The sequence below is a fragment of the Tiliqua scincoides genome, chromosome 3 (assembly GCF_035046505.1).
Source record: "Tiliqua scincoides isolate rTilSci1 chromosome 3, rTilSci1.hap2, whole genome shotgun sequence".
Lineage (NCBI taxonomy): Eukaryota > Metazoa > Chordata > Lepidosauria > Squamata > Scincidae > Tiliqua > Tiliqua scincoides.
Window position 1 is genome coordinate 25,643,266 of NC_089823.1, and position 19,929 is coordinate 25,663,194.

At 45.1% G+C, this 19,929-nt stretch overlaps 1 protein-coding gene across 1 annotated transcript in view; it reads right to left on the bottom strand.

Moving 5' to 3' along the window:
* Positions 1-19,929, bottom strand: part of FLT3 (fms related receptor tyrosine kinase 3) — an 85,438-nt gene that overhangs the window by 14,423 nt on the left and 51,086 nt on the right. The window contains exons 11-19 of the mRNA XM_066621250.1: positions 10,580-10,695; positions 9,703-9,811; positions 8,191-8,363; positions 7,900-8,009; positions 7,680-7,812; positions 7,473-7,577; positions 3,909-4,019; positions 3,426-3,579; positions 97-230 (exon numbers count right to left, since the gene is read on the bottom strand). Coding sequence (XP_066477347.1) covers positions 97-230; positions 3,426-3,579; positions 3,909-4,019; positions 7,473-7,577; positions 7,680-7,812; positions 7,900-8,009; positions 8,191-8,363; positions 9,703-9,811; positions 10,580-10,695 — 1,145 coding nt within the window. The remainder of the gene's footprint in view (positions 1-96; positions 231-3,425; positions 3,580-3,908; positions 4,020-7,472; positions 7,578-7,679; positions 7,813-7,899; positions 8,010-8,190; positions 8,364-9,702; positions 9,812-10,579; positions 10,696-19,929) is intronic.

Consider the following 19,929-nt stretch of genomic DNA (forward strand, 5'->3'; position numbering starts at 1 on the left):
GTTTTTAAAAATTTACAACCTATATCTCACAATCCAACTCTGATTAGAAATGTCTAAAGCAAATCTGCCAGTCATGAAAGGACACTAATATCTCACCAATCTCAGAAAGCAGGGCGATTCCATCTAGTTTAGAGGTTGACTCCAAGTCTTGTTTTCCATGCATGTTTCCAAAATCATCACCATCTCCATCCACTGGCATGTAAGATCCATTTTTTAAGAAACTTCTCTTTCTGAAAAAAAGATTGTTTTAAAAATAATTGCTATACGTTGAAAAAAAATGGAATGAATATAGCTTTGCTATGGAGCAGAGGTGCCCAAACTCTGGCCCTGGGGCCATATGTGGCCCTCGAGGCCTCTCAATGCAGCCCTCAGGGAGCCCTCAGTCTCCAATGAGCCTCTGGCCCTCCGGAAACTGCACTAGCCAGACGCAGCTACTCTCAGCTTGAGGGCGACTGTTTGACCTCTCGTATGAGTTGTGGGATGAGGGCTTCCTCCACCACTTGCTGTTTCACATCTGTGATGCAGTAGTGGCAGCAAAGGAAAGGCCAGCCTTGCTTTGTGCAAGGCCTTTTATAGGACTTGAGCTATTGCAAGACCTTCATTCATTCATATAAGTTCATCTTTAATATATTCATTTACGTAAACTTATGTAAATTTATCCAAATTTTAAATGTAAATTAATTCTTTTTTTCCCCGGCCCCCAACACAGTGTCAGAGAGATGATGTGGCCCTCCTGCCAAAAACTTTGGACACCCCTGCTATGGAGCATAGAAACAGGATTCAAATCTATGATAGTCAATTGGCTTTATAAATAAAGTCCATCTGATCCTGAACCTAGTAAGAGTTTTGTCACTTAATAACTGTAACTTGGAATTCACTATATTACATATTTACTTAAATGGCAAAACCTGCAAAAAAGGATTTGTGACAGTCTGATCAGACAAAGACACAGCAGAAATGAAACCAGCAATCTGTCTCTTGGGGCTTTGCTATATAGATATGGCTCTCAAACTATATCATGTATGGTCTCCCTAATCATCTTACTCTATGAGCTATTGTTAACTGATAAATACAAAGGAAGAGCCCTGCTGGATCACACCAAGGGCCCATCTAGTTCAGTTTCTTGTATTTCTCAATGGCACACCAGAGGTCTCTGGGAGCACAAGATACCTGTATCCTGTACCCTTGCACCTGGCATTCAGAATAGGCTACCTCTAAAAACCAGAGGTTGCATGTATGATTTGTAACCTGTGATGGGCTTTTCCTCTATGAATACAAACCAGGATCCCTGCACATCAGATACTGGCTCCCTGCTCCTGGCAGCGTAAGGTCAGAGGAGGAAATTGCAGGTAGTTCCACTTGGGACTCTCATATAGTAGCCCAGAATTCTCATGGGCCAAGGAGTCAAGTAAAGGGCCAACTAGTTGGAACCACTTGATATGAAGTCCACAAAATTTGAAGACTGTTTTCAGTCTGGACAACTCATCAATGAGAGAGGCCACCAGCCTTCCCCTCCATGCCATCAAACTACCGTCTACCTTGTTTGCCCAAGAGATTTGCCCACTGAAAGCAGGGAGCCAGGCTCTGAAGTGCAAAGCTCCTAGTTTGCCAAGTCATAGCACAGTGGAAGGGCGCATGCTTTTAATGCAGAAGGTTGCAGATTCAGTCTCTGGCATCTTTAGGTGGGGTGAAAAAGCTGCCATCTGAATCCTGGAAAAGTAGCTGCCAGTCAGTGCAGACGATGCTCAACTAGCTGGACCCATGGCCTGAGTCAGGACTCAGCATAAGGCACTTTCATATGTTCTTCATAATTTCATTGCTACCTATGGCCTGACACTGATGAGAAAGACAGGCACAAACATTTAAAATAAATATGGTATTTCAAGATTATGGAATTATTGGTAAGTCCTACCAAAGTCAAATGGTTAAATTTCAAGTTGTATAAGATGGAGGCATTAAGGGCCCAATCCTATCCAATTTTCCAGTGTCAGTGCTGCTATGTCTATGGGGTATGCACTGCTTCCTGTGTTGGGAAGGCAATCACAGAGGCCTCCTCAAGGTATGGGAACATTTGTTCCCTTACCTTGGGGCTGCATTGCGGCTGTACCAGTGCTGGAAAATTGGATAGGTTTGGGCCCTAACTGTAGTCCTAGCAAAATGCTGCATTTATTTGCATTTATTTATATTAAACATTTATACCTGCCCTCCTTATCACATTTATATTTTTTATTTAGATCAGGGTTTCAAGAGGTCACAATGATGAAGTGGTGTGTATTATATGACAGCAACAGCTATCATTTCCATAGTGCAGTGGTATTCAAACTGGGTTGTCACAACGCCCCAGCCTGTGGGTCCTGGCCTCTGCTCCCTTAAGGGGCAGGGGCAGGCAGGAGACAGGGGGAAGGCAGCGGCATGGTCCTGCAGATCCTGCGGATCGCGCCGCTCACAGGGACTGCAGGGGCTTGGGTGCACTTGCTCAAGCTTCCTGCAGCCTCCTGGGGGTGTGGAGAGCCCTGCACAACCTTCGGCAGGGCTTCCCAGGTCAGGAAAAGTGAAAGCGGAGCGATTGCGTCCCGCTTTGCAGAACTGGAAGCGGAGCACAATCGCTCTGCTTTCCCTTCTGACGGGGCTGCAGGGAATGGGGTGCACCCTCCAGTCCCTGCAGCAGCCATCCCTGTGTGTGGGGAGCCCTGCACGAGCACCTGCAGGGCTCCCCAGGTCAGGGGAAGGGAGAGTGGGGCAATTGCGCTCCACTTCCGCTTTTGCGGAAGCAGAGCAGTTCGCTCCACTCTCCCTTTCCCTGACCTGGGGTGCTCTGCAGGTGCTCGCACAGGGTGCCCTGCACACAGGGACAGCTCCTGCAGGGACTGGAGAGTGCATCCCAGTCCCTGCAGCCCCCTGAGTGACGCAATCCTGGGGATCACGTCGCTGCCTCCCCCCCGCTCCTGCAAAGACTTATTGTGGGTTTCAAACTCCCTAAGTTCCACAGGAAAAGAAAAAAAAGTTTGCCCAATCTAGGTTGGCTCCAATGATCCTCAGTACCCAACATCAAAGGATGGATAGTGTGGGGGAGGGGAATAGACAGGTGGGTGGACACATTTTGTGTATAGTTGAGATACAATTGTACAGATAAATGCAATTTGGGCTGCAATCCTATGCATACTTTCTTGGGAGTAAGCAGCATTGACCACAATGGGATTTACTTCTGAGTAGACATGTACAGAATTCCTCTGCAAGGGCAAGAAAGAAAATTGTCTTATTACCCATCAAAATGCATAGTGCACACACTACAACTGGTCTTTGTACTGGCACAGCTTCTTTATGAATGCACAACATGAACAGTGTCCCCTCATTCCTGTCTGGGCACTGAAGGCCCCTAATATACTGCATACCTACAGCCAAGTCACAACTGTCCCAGTGGTTACCTTGAGTCTGGAAGTTCTGGGAAATTGTGGTAAAAGCTGAAATTGTGGTGTTTGAAGACATCAGTCCATGTCTTATGAAATCTTTCTCTTTTGGTTCGCAAGTAATTCAAAAGGTCTCCGTAGCAACAATATTCAAAAATCAAGTAAATTGGACCTGTAGAGGAGTTGCAAACAAACAGATATCTACTATGTAGCTACTAGATACAATATAAAGATTTTTGATAGGTCGCGCAAAAAATCATGTTGTACTGAAGACCCAAAGGATTCCTTAACTTCTTCACTTAGAACTTCTTGTGATTTTTCTTTTCATAGAAGGGGATCCACAGACACAAATAATGCCAATAGCACTAGTTATGGCATCCACCTCTTAAACCAGACAAAAATGAGTTCCGATTGGTGTCTTCAGTTTAAGAAGCAACAACAGAACTAAAATTAGCTTTACCCATTTGGCTGTTCAGAGTTTTTCTGGGAGCTCTTCCTTACCTGATACGGTACAAGCTCCTAAGAGGTTCACAATGTTTTCATGACTTCCAATGTGAGTCATCATTTTGAGTTCTGACATGAGAGCATCTTTCTCAGATGAGCTGTGTTTTTCTGTAAGTAGAACAGTAGAGCAAAGTTGTTTATACTCTTGGGGGTTCAAGCAACTCCAATTAATAGTTTCTCAGTATATAGTGCTAAATTGTACACTCAATACCATAAGCTGTTCTGATGTACATTACTCAGTCTTTAACAGTCCGATATTATAGGCTGGCTTCATTGGTAACCAGCACGAGCTTGGCTGGTACTGTAGCAACTAAGTACTTCCAATGTCTGGGAAGTTGAGTAGAGATTGCATTTTGGTAGGAGGGAGTGGGGTTAAGGCTGGAGATGTCACAGGGCCCAATCCTATCTAATTTTCCAGTGCTGGTACAGCTGTGCCAATGGGGCATGCATTGCATCCTTTGGCGGAGAGGCATTCACATTGGTCTTCTCAAGGTAAGGGAATGTTTGTTTCCTTACCTCAGGGCTGCATCGGTGCTGGAAAGTTGGATAGGACTGGGCCCTGCAACATCTCCAGCCTTAATGCTACTCCCTCCTACCAAAGTCTATTAATAAAAAAATAGAGGTAAACTTGCAATTCGTTGTTTGTTTAGTAAATTCATATTGACACAATTCAAACACAATTTACATTCAAACGTTCATTTACTTTTAGCTGCTAATAAAAGAATCATGATAAGAGTTGCTCTGACAGCTGTGTTGGACATAGATGTGAATCCGGCAGGCAGGGTATGCTGAAGTATGTATATTTTGTACAAACAAATATGTGTATAGGCTGAAAGGGTCACTGGTGACAGAGATGATTAAGGACTTGTTCAGACTGTTGGGGTTTTTAAGAGAGCGAGAGCAAGTTACATCTTCTCTTATGGCATTTGCAATGCACGAGTCCCAATCCTGCTGCAACAGTGCAAAAGCAGAGTCCAGTATTGGCCAAATGGAATGAAGGATGGAATCTCAGTACAGGGAGAAGCCTGTTTGTCCACTGACATGCATCCTTACATGAGTGTACACACAAACACACACCAAAGAAGAGATGTGTGTTTCAGTACTAGAGGAGAAGGGAGGGAGCACACTTCATAAAAGAAAACAAAGTGTCCCCAAATGGCAGGGCATTACTGCTAGACTGAGCTGACCTATTGGAGTCATTATTATTAATACTTATATACCAATTTTCAATATATAAGTAGAGTAGTTCACAAAGCGGTTTACATAGCAAACTAAATGAATACATTATTCCCTGTCCCCAAAGGAAAAACAATCTAAAAACAACAGTACAGAAGAGACACCAGCAACAGCCACTAGAAAAGACGACATGTGGGGTGAGATGGACAGTTGCTCTCCCCCTGCTAAATGTAAGAGGAGACTACTTTAAAAGGTGCCTCGCTGCCCAGTTAGTAGGGTGAAACAGAGTTCTTCACATTGATTCTCACAAAGAACTCCATCAGCAGCAACTCATGTGGGAAAACAGAGAAGTGTTCATCCTGGGAAGCTGTTTTAAAAGTGGAAAGTAAATTCCACCTTATATAAAAGGCAAAATATGGTGCATCCTTTACAGACTGCATGTGGCCAAAGCACGATCCAATAGATCTCAGTCAGAAAACTATACAGCTACATTGCATGCACAGTGCACAACAAGAGAATAACAACAAAGGTTGTGCTCGCAAAAATAATGAATTAGATCGACCAGTTTTTTCCAATTGCATAATTCCTCTCAAACAATGAAAAGAGGGTGCAAAGTCTCAGAAGGAATTTAGAGTCTTCAGGCATTTCATAGTAGCAATTGCATCCGTCACCTTGTGAGAAGTACACTGCACACTAATGCATTGATCAAGGCACACAGGCCAATTGGAAAGTATCGAGGTCTTAAACTGCAGCCTCTCAATACTACAGCCAAGTGCTTTACTCTCTGTACCACCGTGCCAGAAGAGGGAGCCGCTAACCTTCCATAGGTTGCACTTGAGTGTCTTCAGTGCAACTGGCCAGAAGAAGATTTAGCAGGTTATTATAATTCAGCACTTGTCATGGCACCAATTGAGTTCCCAAGGGCCTTATAAATCCTCAGTTTCTGATGTGAATTCTCTGTCCAAACAGTTTGTTTCAACGGTGAATACCAAGCTGGTGTCAGACTGAGACTGCAATCCTATGCACACTTATGTGGGAGTAAGCCTCACTGAATTCAACAGGAGTTACTTCTGAGTAGACATGCATAAGACATGCATTGTGCTGCAAGCTACCAATTCCTTGATTCCCTGTTTGATGTTGACCTTGCTTTGACCAGGCCCATAGCCAAACATTTTGTAGTGAGGGTAGAAAACCACTGCAGAACAGCCAGAAGGTAAATACAACCAGTCCAAGACATGTGGAGTTCTTTAAATGCATCACAGACTAATGCAATGAAATTTAGGGTGCAATCCCCGGCACTTAGGCTGGCATAGGTGCCCTGGGAAGGTTGCAAACATGCCTTAAAGCATGTTTGCACCTCCGTGGGAGGAAGCTGCGTCAGCGCATCTAGATGCCCTGACACATGGAGGCCAGCAGAAGCCTCTGCGGCGGCTTCCGCACTGCCGCTTGTGTCAGCACACCCGCCCCAACACAAGCAGCGAAGGTAGGTGTGGGGGGGCGTGGAGAAGGCGGGAGGGGGCGTTTCTGGGCATGGGGAGGGCGGGCAATGGGTGGCCCCGGGGGCGGGCGGGCATGCAGGGAGCCGGGGGCGGGGCTAGGACCTGGTGGTTATGCCAGATCCCAACCCCCGTCTCCGGGGAAAACGGAGCGGCTTCAAGCCACTCCGCTCTCCTCTGACTTGCGCCACCTCCAGAGGTGGCGCAGGTCTGAGGAGACCCATTGGGGCAAGCAGCCATTACCCAGGGGTAAGGGGGAGAGCTTCCTCTTGACTCTGACTGAACCGCTACAGCCAATGAACCTGCATTGGATGCAGCGCAAGCCTCCTGGCTTGCCTGCTCCAGCGCAGGTTTGGATTGCACCCTTAATGTTATAAAAAGAATTAAGCGGATGTGACAGTTTTTCCAGTGCTTTTTCCCTCCCTGACCAGCAACCTGGAAAGCAGAAGCAACAGGATCGTACAGCCCAATCCTATGCATGCTTGCTTGGAAGTAAGTCCTGCTCTATTCAATGGGGCTTAATCCAAAGAAAGTGTGCATAGGATTGCAGCCTTAAAGAGCAATTGGGGAGATTCATGCCTGTACACTTTCCCTTATATCTTCACAAGCAAAAGAGATGTTCTTTCTTAAATGAAAGTTGAAATTCAGCAAAGGGTCCTGGAATGAGATCTCACAGCTGGCTTCCCTCTAATTACAGACCTGGGTATCCCTCCTCCGTTGGTTGCAGATGAGCTTTTGCTTGCCCAACTGATCGTGTTTGGTTGAGTTTGGTTTTGCTTCCAGCCCACCAGCTTTGATAATGACAAAAAAAATCTCAAAAGTCTTGTATGAATGCACAGTAGTCTTTACAACAGAAATCGCTCATGCGCTCCTTATAAAGGTATGCTACCTTTCAGCATTTTGACAGCAACCTGGACAGACACTCCGGTTTCATTGATCCCATAAGCCGCAGCATTCACTACTTTTCCAAAAGCACCAGAACCAAGTATTTGCCCTACAAAAAAGACAGAAAAAGATATCCTTGCCATCCAGTTTGGTGATATGCTTATTAATTTCATGCATGATATTTTCATGATGGGCACTGCAGACTGCTCACCAAATTCCAGATTTTCTCTGGGAAACTCCCACTTCAGGTCATATGCAATTTCACTGAAATCTACATAGATGTATTCATTGTCAGAAGGGCCAACCATGTGTATCATCTGCAGCTGGCTTTCATACCTAGATTGCTACAGGGAATAGAATATGGTGAGTGATGACAGGGGCATGGAAGGAAAGAACAGTGAATGAAAGATAGGCACTGGTTTAGCTTTTACCTTCTTATGGTTATGGTATATTAATATGAATAACAATCCGATGAACAGAAAACAGAATCCAATAATGCCGTATAATGCAACATTATCCGCTGGAACAAATACAGCATTCACTGCAATTTGAAAAGAGACCAATGATTAAACATGATATGTTTTGAAGACCAGGCTGCTTTGTGCATCAGGTGAAGTAGGCATCGATCCATAAAAGCTTTTGCCAAAATACGTTTGTTAGGATTGACTCTCAACTTCCAGGAGTGGAAGGAAAAGAGTCACTACTGCATAATCAAATCCTACCTTTTGGGAGGAAGATTGTTTTGCAGGATGAGTCCACTGAATTGTTTGCACAGCAACTAACAAAAAATCCTGCTTGTTCTCCTCTTCTTTTTAAGATGCTGATGATGTTTGAGGAGCCAAACATTTCTCCTTCACGTGTCTCACTTGAAATTCCCTCTGTGAGTTTCGTACAGCTGCGGGGAAAAGAAATTGATGTAGTTTTTCTACTCTTTACCCAACCTATTGTAAAGCCATAGAAACTGGAGTTTCAGGTGAGTCTACCTGGCCACTCTTCACTGTTTATATGATCAGTGAAGTAACATGAGAGATGCCTCATGGCCACTTCACAACTGAAGCCAACTGGCTTTTGACATTTATTTGTCTCAATAAGTCCATACATAGAGCATGAAAAGGAGTTTAAGGGCCCAATTCTATCCAACTTTTCAGCACCTGTGCAGCTACAATGTAGTCCCACGGTAAGGGAACAAATGTTCCCTTACCTTGCGGAGGCTTCCATAACTAATCTCCCACCACAGGATGCAGCACACACCCCATTGGCACAGCTACACCAGTGCTGGGAGGTTGGATAGGATTTGGCCCTAAGCTGAATACATGGAAGTATACCGGAAATGGGACAGAGGTTGAAAGCAAACACATGCCCATTAAAGAAGAAATCTGGCCTGGTAGTTGCAGTAAAAAATTGGGGTAAAAGTGCTAAATGTGGAGATTCTATATATAATTACATCCCAGATTTACTGCCATAGGATCTTACAGTGGCTGCTACATAGTTCTGTAGTACATTGAGGTTGGGTATATTACAAGTTCTGGCCACAGTAACTAGAATTCACAACCTCCATAAAAGACAGTATTATTTTGATTACTAGATACTGTGGAATAACAATTGGGGACCTCCTAATGTCTCTCCTACACACATCAGGGCTGGTGAAAAGCTGGAGGCAAGCGGGTATCAACTGTACAGGCAACTGACCTGGGAAGCAAGGAGGTCTTCAAAGCAGGCAGTCAGCTCGCACCTGTGCTATGAGGGGCAGCCCAATCCTGACAGAGCATTATGCCACTGAAACAAGGGTTCCAGCAGCATAACATACTTTCTGGCTGTTGCAAAAACTAACACACCAGAGCGCACAGGCTGTTCGCTACTGAAAGTAGTGAGTGGCCAGATCCACGCACCAGCTGATGATGGATGCCCATTAGTCAACAGTAAGACCACCCAGGCTGAGAGGGAGGCAGGGAAGGGGTGGAAGGGGGCCGGGTTTGGGAGGAATGGGAAAGAGATGGGTGGGGAGAAGGATCAGGCCCAAGAACAGAATGGGTTTGACTGCAAAGGAGTCTTCTGAATCCCAACCCCCTTCCCAGGCCTGATCCACTTTCATGGGTCACTGATCCTTCTCCCCACAGCCTGATCCACAGGCCTGATCCACAGCCTGGCTTCACTGCCCCTTCTTGCAAAGCGTAGTGCTTGCTGTCTAAGATACAAACATTATCATGCATGTAGCTATAAAGACTTTTAATTACTTTACATCCTCTTCAGAACACTTTCTCCACACCAAAGATGCCACGGGATAGCTTACAGAGATGCATTCAATTTGGTTTGGGGTTAAATGCATGGAGACTTCAGGTTTCCCTGCAAAGAATATAGCAAAAGAGTACATTGAGAATTCTTGCTCTAAATGTGCACAAACATTATCAGAACAAACCTCCCTCTACCAAGAATTCTTTAAACCTCTTATAAAAAAACCAACCCTGGTTGCAAACCTATTTCCGTTGAAAGGATGTCTCCTTTCAAGAGGTGCCTGGGACTGAACCAGGGACATTCTATAAGTGCTTTATCACTGGGCTAGGACCACATCCTAAAAATGTAGCTTTGCAGTCCCTGCTCCCACCAATGCAACTTGAATGAAACATTCATAAAATCCAGTGTGGCTGCACTATACTTCTGTCTGATGAATTGTTATCCATTTTCATAAGGAATGACATGACACTAGCTGCTACTGACTCCAGCCACTAGTACACCTAAGTGCCCATATGAACTGCCAGCAGGGATCTCAGGCAAAGGTCTTTTCCAGTCCAGTTACATGAGATCCTGGGGGTTAAATCTGGGACCTTCTGTATCCAATGCATGTGCTCTACCCCTGACCTATGGCTCTCTCTTGAGAAGGTAAGTTCCCACATGCCTGTCTTTTCCAAATCATACCTCCTCCAAGAACAGATCCACATCTTTTACTTTTGGTATACTTTTGCACACAACAAAATTTCCCATTCCAAAAGGCAGTGCAGAAAATACACTATTACAGTTCTGCAGGAAATGCAAGGGACAGCATAAGCTGGAATGGAAGAAGAACACACAAGTAGCATGTAGTTAAATCTTGTTTTAGTTTACTTTTATACTCACTCTTCACATAGAGTCTTAATGTTCTGGTCACATTTGTATCACCATTTTCACCATTTTCTGCATAGAATATATATTCTCCTGGTTGGTATTTATGATCACAAAATTTTGAAGAGATGCTGTTTCAGGAAGGAAGGAAGGAGGATCACTGAAGCATGTCGTCAGATACATTCATGACTCAAGAGTCATTTTTAAACCTAATGAGGTAGCTATCAAAGAATAAGAACCCAAAATAGTAACATGGTCAAGCTATTTCCATCTTCTGTGAATAGTGAAAAACTTAAATTCACCTGGGAGCCTTAAACTCTGAAGGTGACCGCTTGATTATGGGGAAAATTTTACTCAACTCAAGCTGCAATCCTCAACACACTTTCCTGAGAGTATGCCTCATTGATCACAATAGAACTTACTTCTGAATAGACATGCATAGCAAAGCACTGTCAGCGTCCCTTGTGCTAAAGAGAAAGAACTTCTAGATCTTTATGAATTACCAGCCCTGTATGGCTTTGGGAAAATTTAATGTAGTGACAATGTAACATAAGTGGGGGCAGTCTGAATGTGCTCTTACCATGTTCCATACAAACATACCTGTTTTTATCCGGGGCATGCTCTAAAAAACTAGTTCCTCAAGTTTTCAGTGTGGTTCATTTTGAACCAGGGAAAAGCTGGCTTGGGAGGGAACCTATTGATTTATATCTGTGATGTCATCAACATTCCTTCCCACATACATCTCTGGAGCAGTACTGCAACAAGAATGCTCATATATATGTACAGATGCCTACATCTTACGCAATGGTTTTAATAATTATAGGCTGCTGCTTTTACACTGATATGCTTTTAATGCTGCTGTGTTCTTGCTGGTCACCACTCCCCAACACTTCCTCTTTCATTCTATTCTCCTTTTCCCTTTCAAGGAGGAAGAAGAGCAGAAGAAGAGGCATCACTTGCAATCCACTGCATGACTGCCCCATCCAGCCTTATAGAGAGGCTAAACCAGCAAAGAGATAATGTTCTCTCAGCTTCTCCATTCGGCCCCATATCCAGTCTATCTCTGTCTCATATGGCAGCTACAACACCTGCAGTTTCTTTTCATTCACACCTGGGCTTCCCCTTAGTTTGGAGGCATCTCTTTCAAGCTTTGCTGGCCTTCTCTGCAGATCTCTCAGAGATCTCTGCAGATCTCCCAACCATTACCTTTCCATTCAGGGTTTGTGCACTGGCCTCCTAGACTAACAGGAATGTCCCCAACCAAAAATGTTCAGCATACATTCTGACAATATAAAAAGCATTTGTAAAAAGTAAGGTGGACAGCCTGCCTGAAGAGAAAACTGATGGCTGAACCAATGCTTGACAGTATATATCAGGGGTAGTAGGTTGTGTCAATACATTTACCCTAACTATTTACAAACGAGAAGATTGGAGGATAGCAAATGTCACACTTTAAAAAGGGAAGGAGAGGGCACCCAGGTAATTATAGGCCAGTCAGCCTAACATCTGTTCCAGGTAAGATGGTGGAATGCCTCATCAAAGATAAAATCTTAAAACACATAGATGAACAAGCCTTGCTGAGGGAGAATCAGCATGGCTTCTGTAAGGGTAAGTCTTGCCTCACGAACCTTATAGAATTCTTTGAAAAGGTCAACAGGCATGTGGATATGAGAGAACCTGTGGACATTATATATCTGGACTTTCAGAAGGCGTTTGACATGGTCCCTCACCAAAGGCTGCTGAGAAAATTCCACAGTCAGGGAATTAGAGGGCAGGTCCTCTCCTGGATGAGGAACTGGTTAAGGTCCAGGAAGCAGAGAGTGGGTGTCAATGGGCAACTTTCACAATGGAGAGAGGTGGAAAGTGGAGTGCCCCAAGGATTTGTCCTGGGACCTGTACTTTTCAACCTGTACTTTTTAACCTGTTCATAAATGACCTGGAGATAGAGTTGAGCAGCAAGGTGTTTGCAGATGACACCAAATTTGCAGATGACACCAAACTTTTCCGAATGATGAAGACCAGAAGAGATTGTGAAGAGCTCCAGAAGGATCTTTCCAAACTGGGAGACTGGGCAGCAAATGGCAGATGTGTTTCAATGTAAGTAAATGTAAAGTCATGCACATTGGGGCAAAGAATCAAAACTTTACATATAGGCTAATGGTGGTTCTGAGCTGTCTGAGACAGAACAGGAGAGAGAGATCTTAGGGTGCTGGTGGACAGGTCGATGAAAGTATTGACCCAATGTGCAGCGGCAGTGAAGAGGGCTAATTCCATGCTTGGGATCATTAGGAAAGACATTGAGAATAAGACAGCTAATATTATAATGCCATTGTACAAATTGATGGTAAGGCTACACCTGGAGTATTGTGTCCAGTTCTGGTCACCGCAGAGAGCAACCAAAATGATTACGGGGCTGGGGCACCTTCCCTATGAGGAAAGGCTATGGCGTTTGGGCCTCTTCAGTCTAGAAAAGAGGCGCCTGAGGGGGGACATGATGGAGACATACAAAATCATGCAGGGGGTGGACAGAGTGGATAGGGAGATGCTCTTTACACTCTCACATAACACCAGAACCAGGGGACATCCATGAAAGTTGAGTGTTGGGAGAGTTAGGACAGACAGAAGAAAATATTTCTTTACCTAGCGTGTAATTAGTTTGTGGAACTCCTTGCCTCAGGATGTAGTGATGGCATCTTGCCTGGATGCCTTTAAAAGGGGATTAGACAAATTTCTGGAGGAAAAGTTCATTACGGGTTACAAGTCATAGTAGGTATGTGTACGCTCTTGGTTTTAGAGGCAAGCTGCCTCTGATTGCCAGATGCAGGGGAGGGCACCAGGACGCAGGTTGTGCCTGTTGTCTTGCGTGCTCCCTTTGGCATTTGGTGGGCCACTGTGAGATACAGGAAGCTGGACTAGATAGGCCCTTGGCCTGATCCAGCGGGGCTCTTCTTATGTTCTTATTTTGATAATTTAAGATCATTCAGTACAATAAATGCTTTTCAGTCAATTTGCAGGTTATAGGTTTACTCTGAAGTAAGTGAATGCAGGACTGCTGCCTTTGCAAATACAAGAGAAGTTGTCTTGCTCTTATCCCAAATTAAACAATAAAGGTTGCAATTTTATAAAGCTTTACTCTGGAGTAAGTCCCATTGAATTCAATGGACTTGCCTCATCCTCAAAAGGTAAAATAAAGTCAAGGACAGGTCTCCAAAATAGCAATACTTGTAGCATACTCAGCTAAGGTTTATTTTGTTTACACATAAAAATGCAGTGACACAGACATTTAAAATACATGCATCATATCAGTACATTTGTTGGAGTGCTGGAATTAGATCTGGAAACAATTTCATCAAAAATTAAATGGGACTTAACATAAGAACAGCCCCACTGGATCAGGCCATAGACCCATCTAGTCCAGCTTCCTGTATCTCACAGTGGCCCACCAAATGCCCCAGGGAGCACACCAGATAACAAGAGACCTCATTCTGGCGCCCTCCCTTACATCTGGCATTCTGACATATCCCATTTCTAAAATCAGGAGGTTGTACATGCACATCATGGCTTGTAACCCGTAATGGATTTTTCCTCCAGAAACTTGTCCAATCCCCTTTTAAAGGCGTCCAGGCCAGATGCCATCACCACATCCTGTGGCAAGGAGTTCCACAAACCAATCACACGCTGAGTAAAGAAATATTTTCTTTTGTCTGTCCTAACTCTCCCAACATTCAATTTTAGTGGATGTCCCCTGGTTCTGGTGTTATGTGAGAGTGTAAAGAGCATCTCCCTATCCACTCTGTCCACCCCCTGCATGATTTTGTATGTCTCCATCATGTGCCCCCTCAGGCGCCTCTTTTCTAGGCTGAAGAGGCCCAAACGCCATAGCCTTTCCTCATAAGGAAGGTGCCCCAGCCCCGTAATCATCTTAGTCGCTCTCTTTTGCACCTTTTCCATTTCCACTATGTCTTTTTTGAGATGCGGCAACTAGAACTGGACACAATACTCCAGGTGTGGCCTTACCATCAATTTGTACAACGGCATTATAATACTAGCCGTTTTATTCTCAATACCTTTCCTAATGATCCCAAGCATAGAATTGGCCTTCTTTACTGCCGCTACACATTGGGTCAACACTTTCATTGACCTGTCCACCACCACCCCAAGATCTCTCTCCTGATCTGTCACAGACAGCTCAGAACCCATCAGCCTATATGTGAAGTCTTGATTTTTTGCCCCAATGTGCATGACTTTACACTTACTGACATTGAAACACATTTGCCATTTTGCTGCCCATTCTGCCAGTCTGGAGAGATCCTTCTGGAGCTCCTCACAATCACTTCTGGTCTTCACCACTCGGAAAAGTTTGGTGTCGTCTACAAACTTAGCCACCTCACTGCTCACCCCTGTCTCCAGGTCATTTATGAAGAGGTTGAAAAGCACCGGTCCCAGGACAGATCCTTGGGGCACACCGCTTTTCACCTCTCTCCATTGTGAAAATTGCCCATTGACACCCACTCTCTGCTTCCTGGCCTCCAACCAGTTCTCAATCCATGAGAGGACCTGTCCTCTCTGGAGGACAGGTCCCTGACTGTGGAGTTTTTTCAGTAGCCTTTGGTGAGGAACCGTGTCGAACGCCTTCTGAAAGTCCAGATATATAATGTCCATGGGTTCTCCCGCATCCACATGCCTGTTGACCTTTTCAAAGAATTCTAAAAGGTTTGTGAGGCAAGACTTACCCTTACAGAAGCCATGTTGATTCTCCCTCAGCAAGGCCTATTCGTCTATGTGTTCGTCTATGTGACTTCAAAAGTACTGATTATCCCTAGATAGAGTGGTGTAGCTAGAGAGGGTAAAAAGCACGTACATAAGAACATAAGAACATAAGAACAGCCCCACTGGATCAGGCCATAGGCCCATCTAGTCCAGCTTCCTGTATCTCACAGCGGCCCACCAAATGCCCCAGGGAGCACACCAGATAACAAGAGACCTCATCCTGGTGCTCTCCCCTACATCTGGCATTCTGACTTAACCCATTCCTAAAATCAGGAGGTTGCGCATACACATCATGGCTTGTACCCCATAATGGATTTTTCCATTATGTATCCACGTAGTTTTGCAGGGAGCCTCACTGCAATGTCAAGTGGTCCCTCCCCCTCAGAGGCATTTCAGGTTGCAGGAGCAAAATGGTGGCATTCACTTCTGTTTGGCTCCCACCACCCAGAATGTCTCCAAAGGGAAGAGGGGGAGCCACTTGCATGCTACAGGGAGGCTCCCTGTAAAACTTAGTGCTTTGTACTCCCTCTAGCTATGCCACTGCCTAGATCTCGGAAGCTAAGCAGGGTTAGGCCTGGTTAGTACTTGGATGGGAGACCACTTGGGAATACCAGGTGCTGTAGGCTTATACCATAGTCTTTCAAGACTGAAGGTTGCCAACCAACCAGATATGTTCTAGTAAGAAGGTTTTTTTAAAAAAAAATAAAAAATAAAAATAAAAATCATGTAATGCAAAAGTGGTGGGTTTTTTGCTTTGTTTAAGAAGCCCTTCATCAATAGCTTTCTGAACTATTATGGTAGGAGAGTAAATCAACATGTAACAGTGTAGTTCGTTGCCAAATCATCAATAAGATCAAGCTTGAATAGTATCCTCTTAGAAATCATTTCAGTGGAGGTAGAGTATTCATTTTAACACATGCTGAATTCTAACACAGAGACAACCATCGAAAGTTGACAACTCATTTTTAACTTCTTCTCCAAAGAAGTTACTAACATAAACAGGTAAAGGGGAGGAGACAAACACTGAGATTTTTAATTTCATGAAACTGTCATGCACTCAGTCTGAAGCATCAGTTCAGCCTCTGTTGCAAATGGATTGATTTGTTTTGCAGATGCTTCCCCTTCATCAACAATATAAAAATAAATAAAAGACAGCTTACAACTGGTATTAATAAGCAACTGTTTTGATTTACACTAAGGAAGTGAAAGTGAGCTATGGGCTAGGCACAGAGATGTGTTCTATTTTATAAAGAGGGAACAGAAAACTGTCTGAAGGGCTCTAAAGAACATTTTGTGGAAAAGCTTAGAGGAAGTTGTAGGTGGGGTGGATCATTGCGGTGTAGTGTGAAATCAAAGGCAAAAAAAGTGAGAGGAAAGTTCTAGGTGAAAATTTACTTTTTATTTGAAATACAGAAAAACCACTTGCTAAACCACGATGTTAAACGTAGTTCCACAAGCCATTTCCCGGCAGGCATTCTTCTTCCATGCAAAGTAACAGGAGATGGCAAGAACTGACAGGTAACCCAATCCTGAGCTGCCCAGTGTGCAGGGCTGCAGCGGCACCGAAAATGGCTGCTGCTGCATCCCACGCACCCCAGGCAGCTGCCACTGCCCCCTCAGGAGAAGGGGAATTTTGTTCCCTTCCCCTGGGTAAGGTGAATAGCCTTGCAGTGGGGCTGCTTGATTCTATGGCAACCCAAGTGTCGGCATAGAATTTAGATCCTCTGTGTGACACGAAGGCTCAGGATCTGGTGCAGCAAAGTTCCACTGGTCCCACCTCCCTCCCATCCTCCTCCCTTCTCCCGGCACACTTCCTCACTGCCCTCTCTTTGCCTCCCATCTGCTCCAGAACACCTCCTCCCCGCCTCCCCCATGGCTCCACCTACCACTCTGCTACCTGGCGGTCGATGTAACGGCCGAGCAGCGGAGCTCCGGTGCTCCACCAGTGCTAGTCTAGTGCTGGCCAGCACTGGGTTAGCCCCGGCACTCCACTGGCACTGAGGGCTGCAAATGTGTCGCATCTTTGCGACAGTGCGCGCTGGCAGTGAGCTGGCACGCACTTCACAGGATTGGGCACAGAGAAGCACTGCTAAACCCTTTCCTCCCCAGCCATTTGTCATTTGTCCCCAGCTTCTCCCTACTACTAAGGACCCAATCCTAACTAACTAACTTTCCTGCTCCAGTGCAGCCACAATGCAGCCCTGTGGTAAGGGAAAAAATGTTCCCTTACCTTAAGGAGGCTTCTGTGTCTCCCCTCCCCCCCCACTGCAGCATACAGCACAAGTTCTATTTGCACAGCTGCATCAGCACTGGAAAGTTGGATGGGATTGGGCCTTAAGAGAGATAAAATACAGAGGTCCCCATATTTTTCACCTCTTGGGGAGAAAAGCTGCTGAGGCTGCGATGATTTGGAGCAGACAAATGACTGTGAAGAAAATTAAACACCTCCTCCAAATTTAGTCTGCTACAAAATATGAAGCCACCCACTGTGGCTTCCCAACTTCCTTGTCCGGGGGGGGGGGGGGGGAGAAACTGTAGTTCCGTCCTATGTATCCAAAGATCATAAGGAAATAGAAACAACAGCAAAAAAACGGATTTGAAAGAAACAAAGTAGAAGTAGTTATTGTATTACTCATTTGCAAAGCAAGTCAGAAAACACGGCTAATCAACCACAATAGTAATATACATGACTGCAACATATATACATTTTAAAGGTTATTACAGCCCAGTCCTAATGAGCTGCCCTTGGTACAGCTGCGCCGAATCTGTATCCTGCAGTGACAGGGAGGCAGCGGGAGTTCTCTATGAGGTAAGGGAACATTAGTTCTCTTAGCTTGTATTGAGCCCCTGCCTGCCCAATGGGGCTACTAGGATCTGGACCAGCTCAATTGCTGGCACAGAAACAGGTAGGGCTGTAGGGCCGTCAGACCCAAGATGGGGGGTTAGGATCTAGTGGAGGCCTCTTTGACTGTCCCCTCCACCTCCTGGACCTGAACTACCCTTCTTCCTGCCCTCCTCTACCTAATTTCACTGCCTCCTCACCTTCCCCACCCTCTTCGCAGAACGCCTCCCTGCTGCTGAGTGGGAAACTTACTGCTGTCCACTCCCAGTGTCTCTCCGACTGGTGCAAAGTGCAGTGCCCACCTGCACTGACCTCCATGGCAGCATCTGCCTCTGCTTGGCCACTTTGATGTGCTTTATGGCACTTTTACAATGGCAGTTGCTGGGGCAGCAAGCTGAAGACTGGCACTGCTGGCAGGTAAGATCGGGCCCCTATCCTTGATGGCAGGTTGGATCAGCCTCCTAGGAGTTGCTCCTATCCTTTCCATTTGTTCTTTGCAAAAATGTGTTCGTTAAAGTTTTGAAACTACTGCTTTGTTCTTTTACCACTCTGAATAACAGCCTGGTAAACAATGCAGTTGTTTCAAACCTTCAGGGCAGGTCTGCCTGCACACACCTGTGAATAGGGCCGGCACATCCATGAGGCCAAATGAAGTGGTCACTTGGTGGGGGGCATCCACCTCTGCCTACTTGCCACCTCTGCTACTCTTCTTCTTTCCACTGCTTGGATTGGAAGAGGTAGGCAGAGAAAAAGGCAATGTGGAGAGGAGAAGAGAGCTGAGCAAGAACTTTGGACAGTGGGAGTTATAGAGGCTGGCACATCATCAGGTAAAGGAGGAAGCATCTGGTATGAGTCTCCAGTGTCAGGAGGTGTTGGGCCGGCCCTGCTTAAGATTTACCCTTCTAGGCTTAACCCATTGGATAAATAGGGTGGTGAAACGGGGTCTTGATAAACTTTCAGTTTTTGTTTTCTGCTTGAGGCTCCCTAAGAACATAAGAACATAAGCTGGCTGGATCAGGTCAAATGCCCATCTAAACCAAGTTTCTGTATCTCACAGTGGCCCACCAGCAGCCTTAGGGATCACACAAGACAACGATACCTGTATCCTATATTCCCATGCATCTGGCTTTCAGGATAGCCTACTTCTAGAACCAGGAGGTTGCACATACCCATCATGGCTTGTAACCTGTGATGGACTTTTCCTCCACAAACCTTTCCAGTTCCCTTTTAAAGGCATCAAGGCCAGATGTCATCTCCACATCCTGCAGCAAGGAGTTCCACCAATTAATTACATACTGGATAAAGAAATATTTTCTTTTGCAAGTAATAACTTTAATGCATGTTCCAGCTTTCAACTTTCCAACTAAAACTCTGTTTTAGTGGATGTCCCCTGGTCCTTGTATTGTGCAAGAAGGAAAAGAACTTCCTTGTATCCACTCGATCCATCCCAAGCATAATTTTTATATGCCTCAGTCATGTCCCCCTCGGGTGCCTTCTTTCTAGACTGAAGAGCTCCAAATAGTATAGCCTTTCCTCAGAAGGGAGGTGCCCCAACCCACTAATCATTTTGGTTGCTCTCTTCTGCACCTTTTCCAGTTCCACTATATCTTTTTTGAGATGTGCCAACCAGAACTGTACACAATACTCCAGATGTGGCCTTAATCAGGTAAGCCATCACAGGGCACTGTTGTTGGGCCATGCAGTCTTAAAGGTCTTGGTGGACTGGTTGATTCAATGTAAAAGACACAGGGCC